The 21848-nt window shown below is 40.7% G+C and overlaps 1 protein-coding gene across 4 annotated transcripts in view; it reads right to left on the bottom strand.

The window, feature by feature from the left end:
- The window catches only part of LOC121514753 (zinc finger protein 536-like), a 92587-nt gene that overhangs the window by 48432 nt on the left and 22307 nt on the right, over positions 1 to 21848 (bottom strand). For 2 of the 4 annotated variants that reach the window (XM_041795043.1, XM_041795045.1), the window contains exons 2-3: positions 15724 to 15792; positions 2110 to 3818 (exon numbers count right to left, since the gene is read on the bottom strand). In XM_041795043.1, coding sequence (XP_041650977.1) covers positions 2110 to 3643 — 1534 coding nt within the window. In that variant the 5' untranslated portion in view covers positions 3644 to 3818; positions 15724 to 15792. Of the gene's footprint in view, positions 1 to 2109; positions 3819 to 15723; positions 15793 to 18918; positions 18951 to 21848 lie in introns of those variants that run through there. The other 2 variants (XM_041795044.1, XM_041795046.1) reach the window with 2 other exon arrangements.

Here is a 21848-nt window from a genome sequence, read left to right on the forward strand (position 1 = left end):
TAAAGTTAAATGTGTAGAATTTGTTTTCACGCAAATATCCTGATAGGTTTTTATTTATCCAACAGACGATCTCGTCTTCATCAGCTGTGATTCTGCAGTCAGGTGTTCTGGAGTCCAGCCGTAAATTGGTTGAATTCAGCAGACATGTCTACTGATACTGGATCATGCTGACGGCTAATGTTTGTCAACCATCGATGTTACAGCGATGCATTAATGAGTCTCTAACACACACATTTTTTTAATTAATCCGTATTTTAAATCTGTGTTTCTCCACTAAGGACACACCAGCCCCGTCATAAGAACATCACAACCCAGATCTAAAGACAGTAATAGTTTGGTCCACTATGATCTAGGGATGCTCAATGTCTGCTGATTACATTCAGAGTTTAAGGAGAACACCAGCCAAATGCAGGTGGGATTCAGCCACGGCAGCTAGTGCAGGGACTCCCACTGGCCTCTTTGGTGGGCTGAATTATCAGTGACACATCCTACGCCGTATTTGTCCGGTTGTTAGCGCCAGTCTCTATGAATACGTATACATATATATATATATATATTTATATATATATCTATCTATATATAAATATATATACAGTGCCTAACAAATTTATAAGACCACCCTAACCAAAGTCAGGTTTCTGCCACAGCTGCCCTAAATTAACAGCATTGGTAATTACCAAAATCATTTTTTATGTTTCTGCAATGGGTTAATACACCAATATGTAGAAGCTCTTTAACCCAAATGATATTTTTAATGCTAAAATATAATTATTATTGTTATCCATGAATTTTAAAATTTACTGATCTACAAAAAAACTGAAAAAATACCAAAGCACATTATTATTTCTTGATTAATGTGTCAAATTATAGTTATTTACTCATTCCTGAACAGAAAAATTAGCTTTAGTGGTTGAATGTTATGCTTGATTCATTTCTGACTTCTCAGAGAAGCCCAGTGAGCCGGCTCACATTTGGGTATAAAAAGGTGAATTCAGTTTGAAATTCCTCATTCCTGTTCAAAATGGTAAAACGTGGAGAGCTGACTGAAAATGAAAGAGCCCGCATTAAAGCACTTCATGATGCTGGATGGTCTCTGAGACAGATATGACAGGTGGTCTAATACATTTGTTAAGCACTGTACATATACACACACATATATGCACACATATATACTGTGCAGAAGTTTTAGGCATGTAGAGCGCTAATGGTTCTTCACAGGTCCTGATGTTCCACAACACCGGACTGGAGAGAGGAGAGAGGGCGGCCAGAGTCAGTGTCAACACATTTGACACGTGTCACTCAGCAGCCAAGGTCGAGCTTAACAGCATTTCTTTAGTCCGGGCCGTTGCAGCCCTGGTAATACGCCCAGCAACCGCCAACAGTTTTCAGGAGCTTAGAACATACACACGACAACCGGGGGGTTGTAGCAACCCACCTACCCGCCCTAACAGTACCCTAGGCTATGTTCAAGCACCACATCTACCCATAACTCCACCCTAAAGCTGTGGTTTTTGTTTTGTTTCCATCAGATTATTTTCCCATGCTCTTGGTAATGAACAAAGACACCCAGAGCATGACCTGGGTTGTGTCAATCCTCCTTCCCGCCCAGTGGGACCCTCAGGTGGGCGTACTCGCCATTACACGCCTCAAATTTCAGCAGAAACATGCCTAATATAAAATTAAATGTCTGGCCTTCAGCTCTCTGTCCCTGAAATATTTTGGGAAAAAGTAATTGAGGAACCCCATTCTACGGTGGTAACTCCAGAAATAACTCTCTAAACTGAGCGGCTGTGAGAGTCGCTGCTGTGGAGAACCATGCATCGTCCGTCCAGTTGCAGTCGTGTGAGCTGATAGGAGGGAATATTGCAGACTGGCTCATTGTAAGCTGCTGCAGGTTTAAGCTCATCTCATCATGAATCTTTAGTCTAAGCTGAGCTTGTTGCACATGCACTGCTATCCACGTTTTGATCTCTGTATGCCTGAGCAGTGCTGAACTTTTACGTCACCTTCTTGTCATGTTTTCTCCCCAGTAAAGTCAGTATATAAAAATGTAATATCAAAAATAATAAAGGACCAAACAAGAGGTACTAGCCCTCATTATTGGATTACCTGCAGCAGGAGAGGAGGACTTGGGCCGAGGGTCGAGGGGGTTCCCCGTCTCTGTGCTGGTCTCAGCTGGTCCGTGATGAGTCACGCTTCCTGGGCTCCCCGGTGTGCTGACGGGCTTCGTGTCAGCATCAGTGAGGCACACTTTCCCATCATCCACAGGGAGACATCTCTCTGGCAGGTAGGCCGGCTGCTGCTGCTCTTTGTGGCTGAATATCTGCTGATCTACGGGCAGACCGGCCGTCATGATCTGCCAGCTCGGGTAGCTGCTGCCGCCGTCTCTGTTGGATATGACTTTCTGCAGGTAGTCCATGCTGGAGGAGCTCAGGGGAGTGTGGGGGGGGTTCAGACCAAACAAGGAGGAGCTCTCTGCGTCCGTCACACCTGGACCTGCAGAGATCATCCTCCCTAGCATCTCTCTGACCTTCATGTCGAGGCCGGCCTGTGCAAACATCTGGTTGTAGTCCTGGTGTTCGGCCATGTGAAGGCGTGAGATGTACTGGGAGTACAGGCTGCTCTGGTGATCCGCTGTGAGCTGACTCATGTTCACAGGCGGGTCGTGCTCCGAGGGGAGACTCCGCTTCGCAGCTAGCTTGTTGAGGTGCACTTTCATGTGGTTCTTGAGGAACCAGGGCTCTTTGAATCGACGCCCGCAGATCTGACAGCAGTGCTCGAACGAGTCCTTGTGTTTCCTCATGTGACCCTTCAGGAACCAGGCCTGGCTGAAGGTCTGCCCGCACACCTCGCACGGAAACTCCCCCAGCGGCTTCCTCTTCTCTCCGGCCGCCACGGCGGGTCTCTGCCCCGAGCCTGATTCAGCGGTTATATGCGTGGTTTCAACATGGCCGATGAGCTCCTCCTCGTGCGACGCCGCGAACTCACACAGCGTGCATTTGTAGGGTTTGTGAAGGATCCTGATGTGCCGCTCCAGCTCCTGCTGCTTCCTGAACTTGCCCTTGCAGAAGGAGCAGCGGTAGCCGTTGGGTGGGGGTAGGACGGGGTCGTCAGGGACCGTGGCGACAGTGGGCGATGTGGAGGTGTGGGGCTGTGTCTCTGCAGCAGCCGACGGGGTTAAAAACGGAGGCGGGGTCGAGCCCGACAGCTGGAGTTGGGTCAGACTGGACGTCTGCTGTCGGGTCTGTCTATCCCTCAGGATCGCCCTCTCTTCGAGCTCATGAAGCAGCCGGTTTTCCTCCCTTACCCGCCCTCTACCTTTACCCAGAATGCCTTGCTTGTGAGTGCGGAGGTGTATCTTCAGGTTGCCTTTTTGTGCTGCTCTGTGGTCGCAGTACGGGCACTTGAAGGGCTTCTCCCCGGTGTGCGTGCGCATGTGTAGCGACAGGATGCTGTTAAAGCGGAAGCGTTTCCCACACAGCGGGCACGGGTACTTCCTGTTCTTGCGGCTGTCGTCCTGGGTGGAGTTTACCTGGGAGACCATGCTTTGATTGGCCACTCTCAGGAACTGGGAAAGCTCTGCTCTCCCGTTCATACTGCTTAGGATCCGTGCATCCATGATTTGATTGGCCAGGAGTGCCATCTGGCCCCTAATTGGGTGGGTGGACGGGGTAATGAAGCTGTCCTTTCAGGCCCGGGCTGATGTTACAGTACGGTGGTCAGGGCTGCTCAGCGAACTGTGTGCTGACTGTTTGCTCCTCAGACAGGATGTGGATTCATGCTGCTCTCGTCACACGTCTGCTCGCTGAAGCTCAGACCTACAAAGGAAACAACAGAGTCACTAAAAGCTTTAACTCTGCACAAAGAGCAAAGATTCAAGGGCAGAAACAAACCAAAAGAGAACGGTTTAACCCTCAGGCATCACTTTGATTTACGACCCTTTAAAGTCATTAAGGACAAAAATGTCCACTTTAAAAAACTGCTAAAAAACTTAACAGATTCATAGTTTTTCTGCTTTTTTGCATAAATCTCTATAACAACTTCAGCAATGCTTAAAACTACCAAACATTCAATTATTCTGAGGATTTTAACCCTTTAAATGCCAGTTTGATTACTTAAAGTCAATGTTGTTTTTTATTAAAAAAGTGAAAAACTGTGATATCTTCCTTAAACCAGATGTTGGATGTCTGGGGCGTTATTTCTAAATCCAGCTTGGACATGTCCATGATTAGCCAAAATACCGACTCTGATGCATTTTTAGTTTTTGTGTAGCATCTGATTTAAAATTTACTTCCCTTTCAAACCATTAAGGACAAAAACGTCCACTTCCAAAAGCAGCATTAAAAATAGTATACATTCATATTTTTTTCTGCTTTTTTGGGTCAGATCTTTTGATCAGCTTCAGGTCTGATCAAAACAATCAAATATTGCATAATTTTAAGGATTTTAACCCTGTAAATGCCACTTTGATTACAGAATGGTCATATTTTTCTAAAAAAAAAAAACATGAATTATTGTCCAGATAATTAATGTTAGGGGGGTGGGGGGTGTTTTTTTAAATCAGTCCTGGGTATGTCAGACATTAGCCAAAATATTGACTCTGATGCATTATTAGTTTTTGTGTAGCATCCGATTTAGAATTTACTACCCTTTCTAGTCACTCGTGGACAAAAACATCTCATTGACTCCCATCCAAACCACATTTTTTGATCTCATAGCCATTGCATGATATAATCATGCATTCTGTAATGTTATGGTTTCATTATTGAGAAAAACAGTCAAATTTGTCATTTTTACTGTTCATCACTAAAATCAGCCATTATGGACATGTCCAAGCCGGATTTAGAAATAATGCTCGAGCCATCCAAATATGAGCATAAAAAGTGCTGAAATGGGATCAAACAGTGGCAAAAATGTTTTACATGGCAAAAATGGGTGGGAAAAAGTGACGAAAAGTCGTTTGAATTTGCAAAAATGGGTTAAAAAATGAGTAAAATTGAAGAAAGTTGTCACCAATGCTTCTGATCCCACACACATACACTGATAAATCACAGAGGAGGCCCACTCTCAGGGTTAGTCTGGGGTCCAGCCACATCTGTGGGCAGGCCTGAGTGTACCTAATAAAGTGGCTGGTCTGTATCTTAAACGTGATAAGAACTGTGCAGCCCTACTTTAGCACCTTGAGTATAATGCCAGTAATTCACCACAAATAGGTCAGGAAGCAGAGCCGTGACTGTGCTCATCCTGTGATAAGTATACTCGCGGTTTCAGTGATTGTAGGAGACGCTGAAAACGCTGATTAAGTCCAACCACAAAGGCTTCCTCAACAAATATCTCATCTTTACTCAGGTGAACATCTTTGTCTTGATCTCATTTTTGTTCTGACTCACAACACGAGAGAAAGCAGCACAAACATCAAAGAGCGTCTGCTTCCACTCGGCCTTCCTTTGCATTTCACAAATCATGAAACGCTTTAAAGAAAAAGATTAAAGTAAGAGAGTGGAGTTTTTATTCAGCCGGTCTGATGCATATTTGAATAAAACCTTTACCTGAATAATTATGTCACAGGAGCACTAAGGGGAATAAACAACTTGATGATGCAAAAATGCAAAGTGAAGTTGAAGGAAGAAATAGAAAGCTGAGGTCTGCCTCACTTCTCCCCCGTCCTGCTCTCCTTTTTTTATTCATTGAGCTGCAGCAGCAAAACAAAGCTTCAAATTCACATGCTGCTACAATGGTAGAGGTCACATCAGCGAGGCCTGCACGGCTCCGCTGCAGCACCAAAGGGCACAGAACAAAGCCGGCACTGTCCACACCGAGTTAACACAGGCTTACATCATCCTGGACTGAACCTCCGTCCGTCATGAAATGATGTACACAAACACAAAGATTAAGAGCAGCGTCGGCTCACATCACACAGCGATGGAGGCACAGGGCCGCTTCTAATCATATCTGACAGAGAAAGAGAGAGAATTAAAGCCTCAGATCACAGATCGACTCCAGATTCTCAGGTCAGAGCAGAGATGTTTCCTCTGAATCTCCACACGCTCATCGATGAAACAACCGTTATCATGCTGGCTTCTCTAAACCTGGTCTCAGCGGCAGGGCTGTGCTGGTTTATAGCTATGTTCTACATCTGCTAAGCTAGCTTTAGCAACGTGAGCTTTAGTTAATGTAGCTCAAACAAACTTAGCAACATAGATAACAGACCTATCTGGTTTACTACTTTGTCAGCTTAGCTTTAGCTTCATTAGCTTAGTAACTATGTTATCTATAGCTATGTTAGCTTTGGCAATGTGAGCTTTAGCAAATGTAGCTCAAACAAACTTAGCTTCATAGATAACAGACCTATCTGGTTTACTACTTTGTCAGCTTAGCTTTAGCTTCATTAGCTTAGTAACTATGTTATCTATAGCTATGTTAGCTTTGGCAATGTGAGCTTTAGCAAATGTAGCTCAAACTAACTTAGCAGCATAGGTAACAGACCTATCTGGTTTACTACATTGTGAGCTTAGCTTTAGCTTCATTAGCTTAGTAACTATGTTATCTATAGCTATGTTAACTTTAGCAATGTGATCATTAGCAACCATAGCTAGCTCAGCTATGCAGACAACGCAGCTATTTCATTAGCTTTAGCTTAAGCTAACTAAGCTTTGCTCGCTACATAATTAATATTACTACATAAGCCAATAAAGCTAATTTAGCTTTAGCAAATGTAGCTCAAACAAACTTAGCAACATAGATAACAGACCTATCTGGTTTACTACTTTGTCAGCTTAGCTTTAGCTTCATTAGCTTAGTAACTATGTTATCTATAGCTATGTTAGCTTTAGCAATGTGAGCTTTAGCAAATGTAACTCAAGCTAACTTAGAAACATAGATAACAGACCTATATGGTTTACTACTTTGTCAGCTTAGCTTTAGCTTCAATAGCTAAATAGCTATGTTAACTTTAGCAATGTGACCCTTGGCAAACATAGCTACAGCTAGCTCAGCTATGTGGTTAATGCAGATGTGTAGCTTACATAGGTCCTTTATGAGTTTAGCTTTAGCTACATTAACTAAATAGCTATGTTATCCATACTTGCTAGCTACATAATTAATATTGATACTTAAGCCACTGTAGCTAAGTTAGCTGTAGCAACGTAAGCTTCGGGAAATGTATCGCAAACTAGCTTAGCAACATAGATAACATACCCACCTAGTTTACCACTTGGTGAGCTTAGCTTTAGCTACATTAGCTAAATTACCATGTTATCTATAGCTATGTTAGCAAATGCAATGTGATCATTAGCCAACATAGCTACAGCTAGTTCAGCTACACAGACAACACAGATTCTTTGTTAGTTTTAGCTCAAGCTAACAAAGCTTTGTTAGCTACACAATAAGGATCACTCCATAAGCCAATGTAGCTAAGTTAGATTTAGAAATGTGAGCTATAGCAAATGTAGCTCAAACTAACTTAGCTACATAGATAACATACCTATCTAGTTTACTACTTTGTGAGTTTAGCTTTAGCTACGTTAGCTAAATAGCTATGTTATCTATAGCTATGTTAACTCTAGCAATGCGATCATTAGCAACCATAGCTACAGCTACCTCAGCTATGCAGATAACACAGATGCATATCTTACATAGCTGCTTTATGAGTTTAGCTTTAGCTACGTTAGCTAAACTAGCCTGGAGGAGTAGCTTTTGTCCTGTTAGCAGACTGTTTACTCAGCTTTATTGTTGTAATCATGTTTTTAACTCCTGGTATGTTAACCCTTTCCTTACCCTCAGCGCTAGTCTAAAAGTTTAGTTTAACTTTGAAAGTGTTAGCGTGTTTTTCAGCTCAGCTCAGACAGACTTTACCTGAACAGCACTAAGACGGGCTAACTGGCTTCTTTTTAACTGGCTGGTGTGTGAACCAGAGCCACAGAGCCGTTTGAGAAGTGCTAAAGTTAGCTAGTTCTGAAAGCAGTGCTCTGTGGAAACGAGCCTTTTTCCCTGTTGAAAGTGACCGCACTGATGACCTTTGACAGGTTAAAGGTTAAAACGTTAAAGATTGTGTCTATAATGCCTTTAAAGTAAACATCTACGGGGGAGTGGGTGAGCCACAGCTGTCCGTCATGCAGATGTGCATGAACCAAACGGATTAAAATCGTCTGGTGTGAATGAAGAAGGATCTGAATCTGACCTAATCACAGCTGACAGAGGGAAAGTGAGCGAGTGATATTAGCATACACTACATCCACTCCATCCCCGCTAAAGTGGTATTCCTCTGATTAACTACGGGAAGCAAGGAGGCATAAAACCCTGGCCACTCATCCATGTGCGGTTGTGCTTGGCGATGGGGGCCATCAGGTGTTTTCTCTGTCAGACTGGATTAGGCTCTTTTGCAGCAGATTGAGACAGAGCTTGATTGTTATTAAGCATCGTGTCACAGTAGCAGATCTTAGGTGTGGCCGCGCATCCACCGACGAGGAGCAGGTGTGATTTAGCACAAGGCAATAAAGAGACAAAATGTGACAGAAAAACAGTGAGAGCAGACGTGAGCTGAAGATTTCTGATCAGACAGAAATCAAACATCCTTTTTACTGCAGAGAGACTCGGGATGGGAGCAGCCCCGGGAGGGAGCGGGGTGTCTGTACGATGCGGAGCGGCATATTGTCAGCCAGGATGGATGGACAGTATTGTAAATCCATAAAGAGGTGACACTGGAGTGAAACGCACAGCTGAAATTTATAGATCAGAAGGGCATATTTCATATTTCTTTTTAAGAGCAGTTAAGCATTAATAATTTATGTGGATGGTTGGGCTGAAAGCTACAATGAATGCAGCACAAACATTTACATAAGCCTGCAACCAACAAACACAATCAGCCAGCCAATGTACTCTGAAATAAACGCACAATCTCCCAGAGAGGAAAAACCAGAGGAGAGTGTGGAAATAAACGACCGATATGATGATCATCAGACTGAACACATGGCTGATAACAACGCCTTAACATCGGGATTAAATCTGAAGGTTTATCTCAGACGAGGAGGATTTTCAAGTATGGTATTACAAGTAAACTGTCAGTATGACAGGATACTATACAGTCTGTTAAAGTACAACAAGATTAGATACAGGGTGGTGCGGTATGATAAGGTATGATACAACACAGTACGGTAAGATATACCATACGACCCACTGTGATACAATAACAGTATCAGATCACACTGTAAAAACGTCAGATCACACTGTAAAAACGTCAGATCACACTGTAAAAATGTCAGATCACACTGTAAAAATGTCAGATCACACTGTAAAAATGTCAAATCACACTGTAAAAATGTCAGATATCACACTGTAAAACTGTCAAATCACACTGTAAAACTGTCAGATCACACTGTAAAACTGTCAAATCACACTGTAAAACTGTCAGATCACACTGTAAAAATGTCAGATATCACACTGTAAAACTGTCAGATCACACTGTAAAAATGTCAGATCACACTGTAAAAACGTCAGATCACACTGTAAAAATGTCAGATCACACTGTAAAAACGTCAGATCACACTGTAAAAATGTCAGATATCACACTGTAAAACTGTCAGATCACACTGTAAAACTGTCAGATATCACAGTGTAAAAATGTCAGATCACACTGTAAAACTGTCAGATCACACTGTAAAAATGTCAGATCACACTGTAAAAACGTCAGATCACACTGTAAAAACGTCAGATCACACTGTAAAAATGTCAGATCACACTGTAAAAACGTCAGATCACACTGTAAAACTGTCAGATCACACTGTAAAAATGTCAGATCACACTGTAAAAACGTCAGATCACACTGTAAAACTGTCAGATCACACTGTAAAAAAGTCAGATATCACACTGTAAAACTGTCAGATCACACTGTAAAAACGTCAGATCACACTGTAAAAATGTCAGATATCACACTTAAAAATGTCAGATCACACTGTAAAAATGTCAGATCACACTGTAAAAATGTCAGATCACACTGTAAAACTGTCAGATCACACTGTAAAAACGTCAGATATCACACTGTAAAACTGTCAGATCACACTGTAAAAATGTCAGATCACACTGTAAAAATGTCAGATCACACTGTAAAAATGTCAAATCACACTGTAAAAATGTCAGATATCACACTGTAAAACTGTCAAATCACACTGTAAAACTGTCAGATCACACTGTAAAACTGTCAAATCACACTGTAAAACTGTCAGATCACACTGTAAAAATGTCAGATATCACACTGTAAAACTGTCAGATCACACTGTAAAAATGTCAGATCACACTGTAAAAACGTCAGATCACACTGTAAAAACGTCAGATCACACTGTAAAAATGTCAGATATCACACTGTAAAACTGTCAGATCACACTGTAAAACTGTCAGATCACACTGTAAAAATGTCAGATCACACTGTAAAAATGTCAGATCACACTGTAAAAATGTCAAATCACACTGTAAAAATGTCAGATATCACACTGTAAAACTGTCAAATCACACTGTAAAACTGTCAGATCACACTGTAAAACTGTCAAATCACACTGTAAAACTGTCAGATCACACTGTGAAAATGTCAGATATCACACTGTAAAACTGTCAGATCACACTGTAAAAATGTCAGATCACACTGTAAAAACGTCAGATCACACTGTAAAAACGTCAGATCAAACTGTAAAAATGTCAGATATCACACTGTAAAACTGTCAGATCACACTGTAAAACTGTCAGATATCACAGTGTAAAAATGTCAGATCACACTGTAAAACTGTCAGATCACACTGTAAAAATGTCAGATCACACTGTAAAAACGTCAGATCACACTGTAAAAACGTCAGATCACACTGTAAAAATGTCAGATAACACACTGAAAAAATCTCAGATCACACTGTAAAAATGTCAGATCACACTGTAAAACTGTCAGATCACACTGTAAAAAAGTCAGATCACACTGTAAAAAAGTCAGATCACACTGTAAAAATGTCAGATCACACTGTAAAAATGTCAGATCACACTGTAAAAACGTCAGATATCATACTGTAAAACTGTCAGATCACACTGTAAAAGCGTCAGATCACACTGTAAAATGTCAGATATCACACTGTAAAAATGACAGATCACAATGTAAAACTGTCATATCACACTGTAAAATTGTCAGATCACTCTTTAAACACGTCATATCACACTGTAAAAATGTCAGATCACACTGTAAAAATGTCAAATCACACTGTAAAAATGTCAGATATCACACTGTAAAAATGTCAGATATCACACTGTAAAACTGTCAGATCACACTATAAAAATGTCAAATCACACTGTAAAAATGTCAGATATCACACTGTAAAACTGTCAGATCACACTGTAAAAATGTCAAATCACACTGTAAAAATGTCAGATCACACTGTAAAAATGTCAGATCACACTGTAAAAATGTCAAATCACACTGTAAAAATGTCAGATATCACACTGTAAAAATGTCAGATCACACTGTAAAACTGTCAGATCACACTATAAAAATGTCAAATCACACTGTAAAAATGTCAGATCACACTGTAAAACTGTCAGATCACACTGTAAAACTGTCAGATCACACTGTAAAACTGTCAGATCACACTGTAAAAACGTCAGATATCACACTGTAAAACTGTCAGATCACACTGTAAAAACGTCAGATCACACTGTAAAAACGTCAGATCACACTGTAAAAATGTCAGATCACACTGTAAAAACGTCAGATATCACACTGTAAAAATGTCAGATCACACTGTAAAAATGTCAGATCACACTGTAAAAATGTCAAATCACACTGTAAAACTGTCAGATCACACTGTAAAACTGTCAAATCACACTGTAAAACTGTCAGATCACACTGTATAAAAAGTCAGATCACACTGTAAAAATGTCAGATCACACTGTAAAAATGTCAGATCACACTGTAAAAACGTCAGATATCACACTGTAAAAATGTCAGATCACACTGTAAAAATGTCAGATCACACTGTGAAAACGTCAGATCACACTGTAAAAATGTCAGATCACACTGTAAAAATGTCAGATCACACTGTAAAACTGTCAGATCACACTGTAAAAATGTCAGATCACACTGTAAAAATGTCAGATCACACTGTGAAAACTGTCAGATCACACTGTAAAAATGTCAGATAACACTGTAAAAATGTCAGATCACACTGTAAAAACGTCAGATCACACTGTAAAAATGTCAGATCACACTGTAAAAATGTCAGATCACACTGTAAAAATGTCAAATCACACTGTAAAAATGTCAGATATCACACTGTAAAACTGTCAAATCACACTGTAAAACTGTCAGATCACACTGTAAAACTGTCAAATCACACTGTAAAACTGTCAGATCACACTGTAAAAATGTCAGATATCACACTGTAAAACTGTCAGATCACACTGTAAAAATGTCAGATCACACTGTAAAAACGTCAGATCACACTGTAAAAATGTCAGATCACACTGTAAAAACGTCAGATCACACTGTAAAAATGTCAGATATCACACTGTAAAACTGTCAGATCACACTGTAAAACTGTCAGATATCACAGTGTAAAAATGTCAGATCACACTGTAAAACTGTCAGATCACACTGTAAAAATGTCAGATCACACTGTAAAAACGTCAGATCACACTGTAAAAACGTCAGATCACACTGTAAAAATGTCAGATCACACTGTAAAAACGTCAGATCACACTGTAAAACTGTCAGATCACACTGTAAAACTGTCAGATCACACTGTAAAAACGTCAGATCACACTGTAAAACTGTCAGATCACACTGTAAAAACGTCAGATATCACACTGTAAAACTGTCAGATCACACTGTAAAAACGTCAGATCACACTGTAAAAATGTCAGATATCACACTTAAAAATGTCAGATCACACTGTAAAAATGTCAGATCACACTGTAAAAATGTCAGATCACACTGTAAAACTGTCAGATCACACTGTAAAAACGTCAGATATCACACTGTAAAACTGTCAGATCACACTGTAAAAATGTCAGATCACACTGTAAAAATGTCAGATCACACTGTAAAAATGTCAAATCACACTGTAAAAATGTCAGATATCACACTGTAAAACTGTCAAATCACACTGTAAAACTGTCAGATCACACTGTAAAACTGTCAAATCACACTGTAAAACTGTCAGATCACACTGTAAAAATGTCAGATATCACACTGTAAAACTGTCAGATCACACTGTAAAAATGTCAGATCACACTGTAAAAACGTCAGATCACACTGTAAAAACGTCAGATCACACTGTAAAAATGTCAGATATCACACTGTAAAACTGTCAGATCACACTGTAAAACTGTCAGATCACACTGTAAAAATGTCAGATCACACTGTAAAAATGTCAGATCACACTGTAAAAATGTCAAATCACACTGTAAAAATGTCAGATATCACACTGTAAAACTGTCAAATCACACTGTAAAACTGTCAGATCACACTGTAAAACTGTCAAATCACACTGTAAAACTGTCAGATCACACTGTGAAAATGTCAGATATCACACTGTAAAACTGTCAGATCACACTGTAAAAATGTCAGATCACACTGTAAAAACGTCAGATCACACTGTAAAAACGTCAGATCAAACTGTAAAAATGTCAGATATCACACTGTAAAACTGTCAGATCACACTGTAAAACTGTCAGATATCACAGTGTAAAAATGTCAGATCACACTGTAAAACTGTCAGATCACACTGTAAAAATGTCAGATCACACTGTAAAAACGTCAGATCACACTGTAAAAACGTCAGATCACACTGTAAAAATGTCAGATCACACTGTAAAAACGTCAGATCACACTGTAAAAACGTCAGATCACACTGTAAAACTGTCAGATCACACTGTAAAAAAGTTAGATCACACTGTAAAACTGTCAGATCACACTGTAAAAACGTCAGATCACACTGTAAAACTGTCAGATCACACTGTAAAAACGTCAGATATCATACTGTAAAACTGTCAGATCACACTGTAAAAACGTCAGATCACACTGTAAAAATGTCAGATATCACACTGTAAAAATGTCAGATCACACTGTAAAAATGTCAGATCACACTGTAAAACTGTCAGATCACACTGTAAAAACGTCAGATATCACACTGTAAAACTGTCAGATCACACTGTAAAAACGTCAGATCACACTGTAAAAATGTCAGATATCACACTGTAAAAATGTCAGATATCACACTGTAAAACTGTCAGATCACACTATAAAAATGTCAAATCACACTGTAAAAATGTCAGATATCACACTGTAAAACTGTCAGATCACACTGTAAAAATGTCAAATCACACTGTAAAAATGTCAGATCACACTGTAAAAATGTCAGATCACACTGTAAAAATGTCAAATCACACTGTAAAAATGTCAGATATCACACTGTAAAAATGTCAGATCACACTGTAAAACTGTCAGATCACACTATAAAAATGTCAAATCACACTGTAAAAATGTCAGATCACACTGTAAAACTGTCAGATCACACTGTAAAACTGTCAGATCACACTGTAAAACTGTCAGATCACACTGTAAAAACGTCAGATATCACACTGTAAAACTGTCAGATCACACTGTAAAAACGTCAGATCACACTGTAAAAACGTCAGATCACACTGTAAAAATGTCAGATCACACTGTAAAAATGTCAGATCACACTGTAAAAACGTCAGATATCACACTGTAAAAATGTCAGATCACACTGTAAAAATGTCAGATCACACTGTAAAAATGTCAAATCACACTGTAAAACTGTCAGATCACACTGTAAAACTGTCAAATCACACTGTAAAACTGTCAGATCACACTGTATAAAAAGTCAGATCACACTGTAAAAATGTCAGATCACACTGTAAAAATGTCAGATCACACTGTAAAAACGTCAGATATCACACTGTAAAAATGTCAGATCACACTGTAAAAATGTCAGATCACACTGTGAAAACGTCAGATCACACTGTAAAAATGTCAGATCACACTGTAAAAATGTCAGATCACACTGTAAAACTGTCAGATCACACTGTAAAAATGTCAGATCACACTGTAAAAATGTCAGATCACACTGTGAAAACTGTCAGATCACACTGTAAAAATGTCAGATAACACTGTAAAAATGTCAGATCACACTGTAAAAATGTCAGATCACACTGTAAAACTGTGAGATCACACTGTAAAAATGTCAGATATCACAGTGTAAAAATGTCAGATCACACTGTAAAAATGTCAGATCACACTGTAAAAATGTCAGATCACACTGTAAAAATGTCAAATCACACTGTAAAACTGTCAGATCACACTGTAAAAATGTCAGATCACACTGTAAAATGTCAGATCACACACTGTAAAAACGTCAGATCACACTGTAAAACTGTCAGATCACACACTGTAAAAATGTCAGATCACACTGTAAAAATGTCAGATCACACTGTAAAAACATCAGATATCACACTTTAAAAATGGCAGATCACACTGTAAAAATGGCAGATCACACTGTAAAAATGTCAGATCACACTGTAAAAACGTCAGATCACACTGTAAAACTGTCAGATCACACTGTAAAAATGTCAGATCACACTGTAAAAATGGCCCAGCTGGTTTGTACTTTGAGCATTCAGGGAGGCCAATTTTAACAGCTTTTCACCTTCATTAGTGAAAATCATCAAATATACCTTATGAAGTTTTAGTGAACTGAGTCTCCTGTTGGCGCCCCCTGGTGTCAGAATGTCACTTGCTGTGTACTGAAAGCATAGTAAAACAGAAAAAGAACACAGAAGTTTAAAACAAAGAAAAGATGACTGTTAGCCCTCAGCTGTTTTTAACCCTTTAGTCTCTCCTGGACAAAAAGTCCAGGAGAGACTAAAGGGTTAAAAAAGCTCATAGGGTTATAAAGCTCATAAAACATCAACACTGTGGTTCACAGTCAAGCTCTAAACATCCTTTTATCAGGACAACCTGGGCTTTTAGAACATGTGAGCTGAAGTAGTTCACCGGAATTTTAAAACATTACGGGACGGGACATGACGATAAATTTAAAAAACAAAACTGAACAAAAATTAAACTTTTATGTATTTGACACAGTAAACAATAATGACTGAGACGGTTTTGTTTTTTTTGTTTTTGTTTTTTTTTTTTTTTTTTTGGACATCTCTGCGGGACCAGAAAGTGAAAAATTAATCATTATGTGACAAAAGTATCCAAAATATTCACATTTGTACAAAAAAAGTCAGTTTTTTTGTGTTAACTCTGTTTCTGCCATTATTCATAGCTGATCCTGTCTGCGGAGACACAGAGGGACACGTCACAGCCTCTCTGTGTCTCTTTCCCTCCATTCTCTGCTCCAGGATATTCATGCACAGTTTGACAAAGTATGACGCCATGATGGAACAATGTGCCATTGGTCATCACAGCCTAGTCACAATGCATTGTGGGATACAAAACCGGCATATGGCAAACAGCATACATGTGTCTAGATTATTAAACAACTGCATTTAACGGCACATACAAAAGAGTTTTAAGACTGTTGGGGCAAATGATGTCTCTAATCTGACTAACATATACTCATAATCAGAGAGAATTAGAGAATTGTTTCTGTGTTTCATGTTTTCATGGTAGAAGGTGTCATGGTTTCCTCATTATTACTATTTCAAGATATTTGGAATTAATATGAGGGCAACAGAGAGTAAGGGGAGGGCCACCATCTTGCTCTCTATCCCTGCTTTCTTCTCCATCATCTTCACCTTGCCCTCTATCCCTTCTTTCTTCTTCTCCATCATCTTCATCTTGCTCTCTATCCCTTCTTTCTTCTTCTCCATCATCTTCATCTTGCTCTCTATCCCTGCTTTCTTCTTCATCATCTTCATCTTGCTCTCTATCCCTGCTTTCTTCTCCATCATCTTCATCTTGCTCTCTATCCCTGCTTTCTTCTCCATCATCTTCACCTTGCCCTCTATCCCTTCTTTCTTCTTCTCCATCATCTTCATCTTGCTCTCTGTCCCTGCTTTCTTCTCCTCATCATCTTCATCTTGCTCTCTGTCCCTGCCTTCTCCTCCTCCATCATCTTCATCCTGCTCTCTGTCTCTGCCTTCTCCTCCTCCATCATCCTCATCTTGCCCCTTATTCTGGCTTTCTTCTCCTCCAATCATCATGTCTTCTGGTTTATTTTTTACCCTGACATACTGGTCATATTAATGTTGCAATGAGAATAAAGGTGCAGTACGTGAATATTTCTGGTGAAGTGATATCCAATGGTATGTCCATATTATACTGACATACTTTGATGATATGCATATCTGTGGTGTCCCAGATTCTTTGCCACATGCCTCTGCCTACTTCCACATCATAAAACCAGAGATCATGACTCAAAAATTCCTGGAATTCCCTGACATCCCGGCTGCAGATAACAGCCGTTTTATTCATCATTACAGAGCACAGTTATGCTCAGACAGTAACAGCCCCTCGCCGTGGAGAATGCCCCCCGTGCCTCACTTCACCCACGCGCCCACCCACCAGCGGGTTCTGCAGCCCGCCCTGTCAGGGGATGAAGAGGAGCACGAGGAAGGGGTGCCCACCATGACCTGTACAAAAGATAGCAGCTGTATACTTAGTGACAGGCAGATTAATGAAAGCCTATAGGAGCTCCTCTGTAGGCCCCCCAAAAGCCTGACGGAGACAGAATAGTCTAACCAGCTCCATTCATTACAGCGGGAGCAGCCAGCACAGAAAGAGCACACACAGCACTGACAAACCGGCTCCTTGTGAGTAATAGCTAAAGAACTCATAAAGGAATACATACACATTTGTTGTGGATGCAGTAAATCTATGCCACTCCTTTACAACCATCAGAAAATCTGGCTCCTGCCCTGTAAGAATAAATCTGACGTTCACGTGGCGCAGCGGTGACATGCAGATATTTAAGAGTCAGCTTTTCCTCATGATCACTGAGAGGAGGCTTCCATGGTTTTGTAAATGCAGATCAGCTTCATTCAGAGCAAAGAGTGGAGAGAAAGTCCTCGAGAATCGAACTAGAACCTGCAAAACAAAGACTCTCCACAAAAATCTTCACAAATTCTACACCAAAGACAACAATCTGACTAAAGCTGGTCAAACTAGACGATTTTAGGTCGGATTTTTAGGGCCTGTTGACTCCTGTGGTAACAGGCAGGTGTGGCAGATTTGAGGCCTGCTGTGATTGGTTATTTGTCCAGGTAATCCTCAAATATGCAGCGCCAAAAGGAGCATGCACACCAGTAAATGTCACCACTTCTGGACTTTTAGAGTTCACAAAGATGGCAGGAAGCATAAAAATAAAGCAGAACACACAGCAGAACTATGGAGTCATTATCGTTCCATAACTCAAGACCAATTTCTAACTTTCTGAGAGCATGGCTTACTGATTATGGGCTCAGACTTTTCTGCAAACCTTCCCCTTAAACCTGTTTCTGTGCTCTAAACCAGTGGTTCTCAACGTTGGGATCAGGACCCCACTGGGCGTCACAAGACACTGAGGCCCCGTCCACACGGAGACAAATTCAGGCGTATATGCAAAAGTTTTTTGTCGTATCAGCATTTCATCCACACAGAAACAGTGTTTTGGGTGACTGTAAACGATCCTTTTTAAAACGGGTCCCAGAGTGCACGAATCCGTAAACGACTACGTTTCGTCTCCTTGTGGACGGCTATCTGCATCTTTCTTGAAACGATTACGTCACACACAGCGTAGCTCCCTTAAGGCGCCCGCGCGGGTTCGGCCAAAACAATAATGGCGGACTACACGGTTGTGTTCGTGCTGCAGAAATTACTGAGCTTGTTATGGCTTTTACAGAAAAATCTGATGCTCCTTTACCACCACCACAAAACGCACACACCAGATGTTCTTAAATCCAACGCAGAGAACAACCAGAAGGACAACTAGAAGAAAGTCTGTGTCAGTTTTCTGTGATTATCTTCTTCTCTTTTGGTGCATTTCTTTGGCAGCAACACAGCGCCACGTACAGGCGTGGCATATGCACTACAGCGTTTTCAGTCGTTTTCAATGGTTTCATGCTTACGCGGATATTTCCTGAAACAATCCCGTCTTTACAGAAAACTTTTTCAAAACGAAACAGCAATATATCGTTTTTGTCTCCATGTGGACGGGGTGTGAGAGGGGGTCTCCAGATTCCCTAAAAAAACTAAGAATATTTTTTAAACTACACTGTTGACACTTTACACCAATTTTGCCACATTTTAACCTGTTTTTATCACTTTTTCCCACCAATTTGAGCACATTTTTGCAACTTAAAACCCATGTTTTGTCGACTTTAAACCCTTTCCACCACTTTTTTTTGCCTGTTTTTGCCACTTCTAAACCAAATCTTGCCACTCTCTGCCTATTGTTGGCTCTGTTGACCCATTATTGCTACTAGAAACCCCTTTTACCACTTTTTAAGCCACATTTCACAATATAATATGCCAGTTTTTGACTAGTTCTGTCTCGGCTTACCCCTTTTTGCCAGTTCATATCAATTTTCATCCCATTCCGCCAAATTTCCATCTCTTTTTGTCTCTTGAATGCCATGTCAGCCACTTCTGAATCCCCTTTTACTACTTAATATGCACATTTTTGCCACTTTAACCCATTTTTGCCTTTTTGGGGGTTATTTTTTGCCACTTTTCTCTTTTTTTTGGCATTTCTAACCCATTTCTGCTACTTTAAAAATCTAATTTCATGACCTTTCCCACCATTTCTTGCCATTATTAACCCATTTTAGCTATTTTCAACGTATTTGAATTGTGTTTTTAACAAAAGGATTTACATTTTAAAAGAGGGCTACTTACTACATAAATAAATTGAAATTATTTTCTTTGATAAGAGTGGTTATTATTCCGTGCATGCGTGGGTTCTCTCCGGGTGCTCCGGCTTCCTCCCACTACCAAAGACATGCTCGTTAGGTTAACTGGTGATTCTAAATTGCCCGTAGGTGTGATTGGTTGTCTGTCTCTACGTGTAAGCCCTGTGATTGACTGGTGACCAGTCCAGGGTAAACCCCGCCTCTCGCCCAATGACAGTTGGGCTAGGCTCCAGCCCCCCTGCGGCCCCCAACAGGATAAACCGTATAGAAAATGGATGGATAGTTATTTGTAGATGACGTCACGTAGCAGCAGAGATTTCTGCAAAGAGAAACTCTACCTAAAGGCCAAGTTTGGCCTTTCTTAACTCTTAAGCCACCTCTGTGTCCCGTGTCAAAAGGGCTGATACTGGTAGATACTGCTGTTGAAAGGATGCGTCTGCGGCGATGGGACGGTCCGGTTAAATTCATTGTCTGCTCTGGTCTTTGACTAACAGGTGAGATGTGAGGACGCTCTACAGCCAGTGTGAGAGGAGACAAACGTGCAGGATCGGTGTGTCGTCGTCAAAGTTTGCATTCAGGATCTTCCTCTGATGTTTTTCATGGCGCTCACACAGATGAGCTCTGGGAAATATAAACACTGTCTGCTCTGCTCTCACGCACACGCAGACACACTCACATGCTCCCTCTCACACACACGTGTGTATAGAATGTATTTTAAATCACTAATGTGTAAACAGTTGCTCTTGTTTGCACAGACCACCTGTTCTTTCTGGACACAAACAAAGCTGCGGCGTACGGCGGGGAGCGCGAGCAGCGAGGGGTGCTGAGGGGATGCCTCGCACTAGAGAAGCCGATCCACATGGTGCAGGCTGCATCAGATGGTTCAGCCCTGCAGGACGGCAGCCAGCTCTCTCAGAGAACCCGGCTTCTTCACTCACAACATACTGACATGTTTTGCTTTCTTGAAAAGTACAACTTCCTGCGGTGAGAGGAGAGCCGGGTTGCCAATCCAAACCCTTCATCGTTTAAAAAGCACATTCGTCTTCTGCATCGCTCAGTGTTTGCAGGAAAAATGGCAAAAATAGAGATAAAAAGTGTGTCTACTTTGAGTTGCTGAAGCACTCGGAGGCACTAAAACAAAAGTCATTAAACGAGTCATCACAAAATCACAGCAGGACGCTGGTAATGCCACTTACAGTATCTCATTAAGCTATGGCATCTACGGGAAAAACTGACAAACAAAGAGCATAATCCAAGGCACATTAACTGGGCTGATAATTCAATGAACCCTCATTTGGCAGCCATCTTGCCCTTGTGATGGTCTTTTTTCAGCCGCAGCAGCAGAGCACAGACCCCTCCTGAAGTTCCTCTCTCTCTCTGAGACACGCACACACACGCCGCCGTCTCCCTCTCCCTCGCTCTCTAAAACAACAAAACATCCACCATTAGACAACGGGGTACCAGCGTAATTAGAAAATGACTTCCTTTGCAATCCTGGCTAAGTAGTTTACACACTGTAATTACAGGGACAAAATCATCTTTTCATCATTTCACTGATTGAGCTCATCAACCCAGTGGGATCCCAGGACTGTGCTCAGGCAACATCTGGGCTAAGAGAGTTAGCCCTTTAGCTTAGCGGGCCTTCTGCAGTGGCGAGCGGCGCAGCGGGGACGGCGGACACGGCCGTGACACGAACGCTCCTCAGACTCAGAAGGCTTTAATCCTCAGGCATCGCTTTAATTTACTACCCTTTAGAGCCATTAAGGACAAAAATGTCCACTTCTAATGAACTGCTATAAAAACTTAACAGATTCATAGTTTTATGCTTTCTTTTCATAAATCTCATAAACAACTTCAGCTGTGCTCAAAACTAGCAAACATTCAATCACTTTGAGGATTTTAATCCTTTAAATGCCAGTTTGATTACTTAAAGTCAATGTTGTTTTTATGAAAAAAAAAAGTGA

The sequence above is a fragment of the Cheilinus undulatus genome, linkage group 9, assembly GCF_018320785.1.
Source record: "Cheilinus undulatus linkage group 9, ASM1832078v1, whole genome shotgun sequence".
Classification (NCBI taxonomy): Eukaryota; Metazoa; Chordata; class Actinopteri; order Labriformes; family Labridae; genus Cheilinus; species Cheilinus undulatus.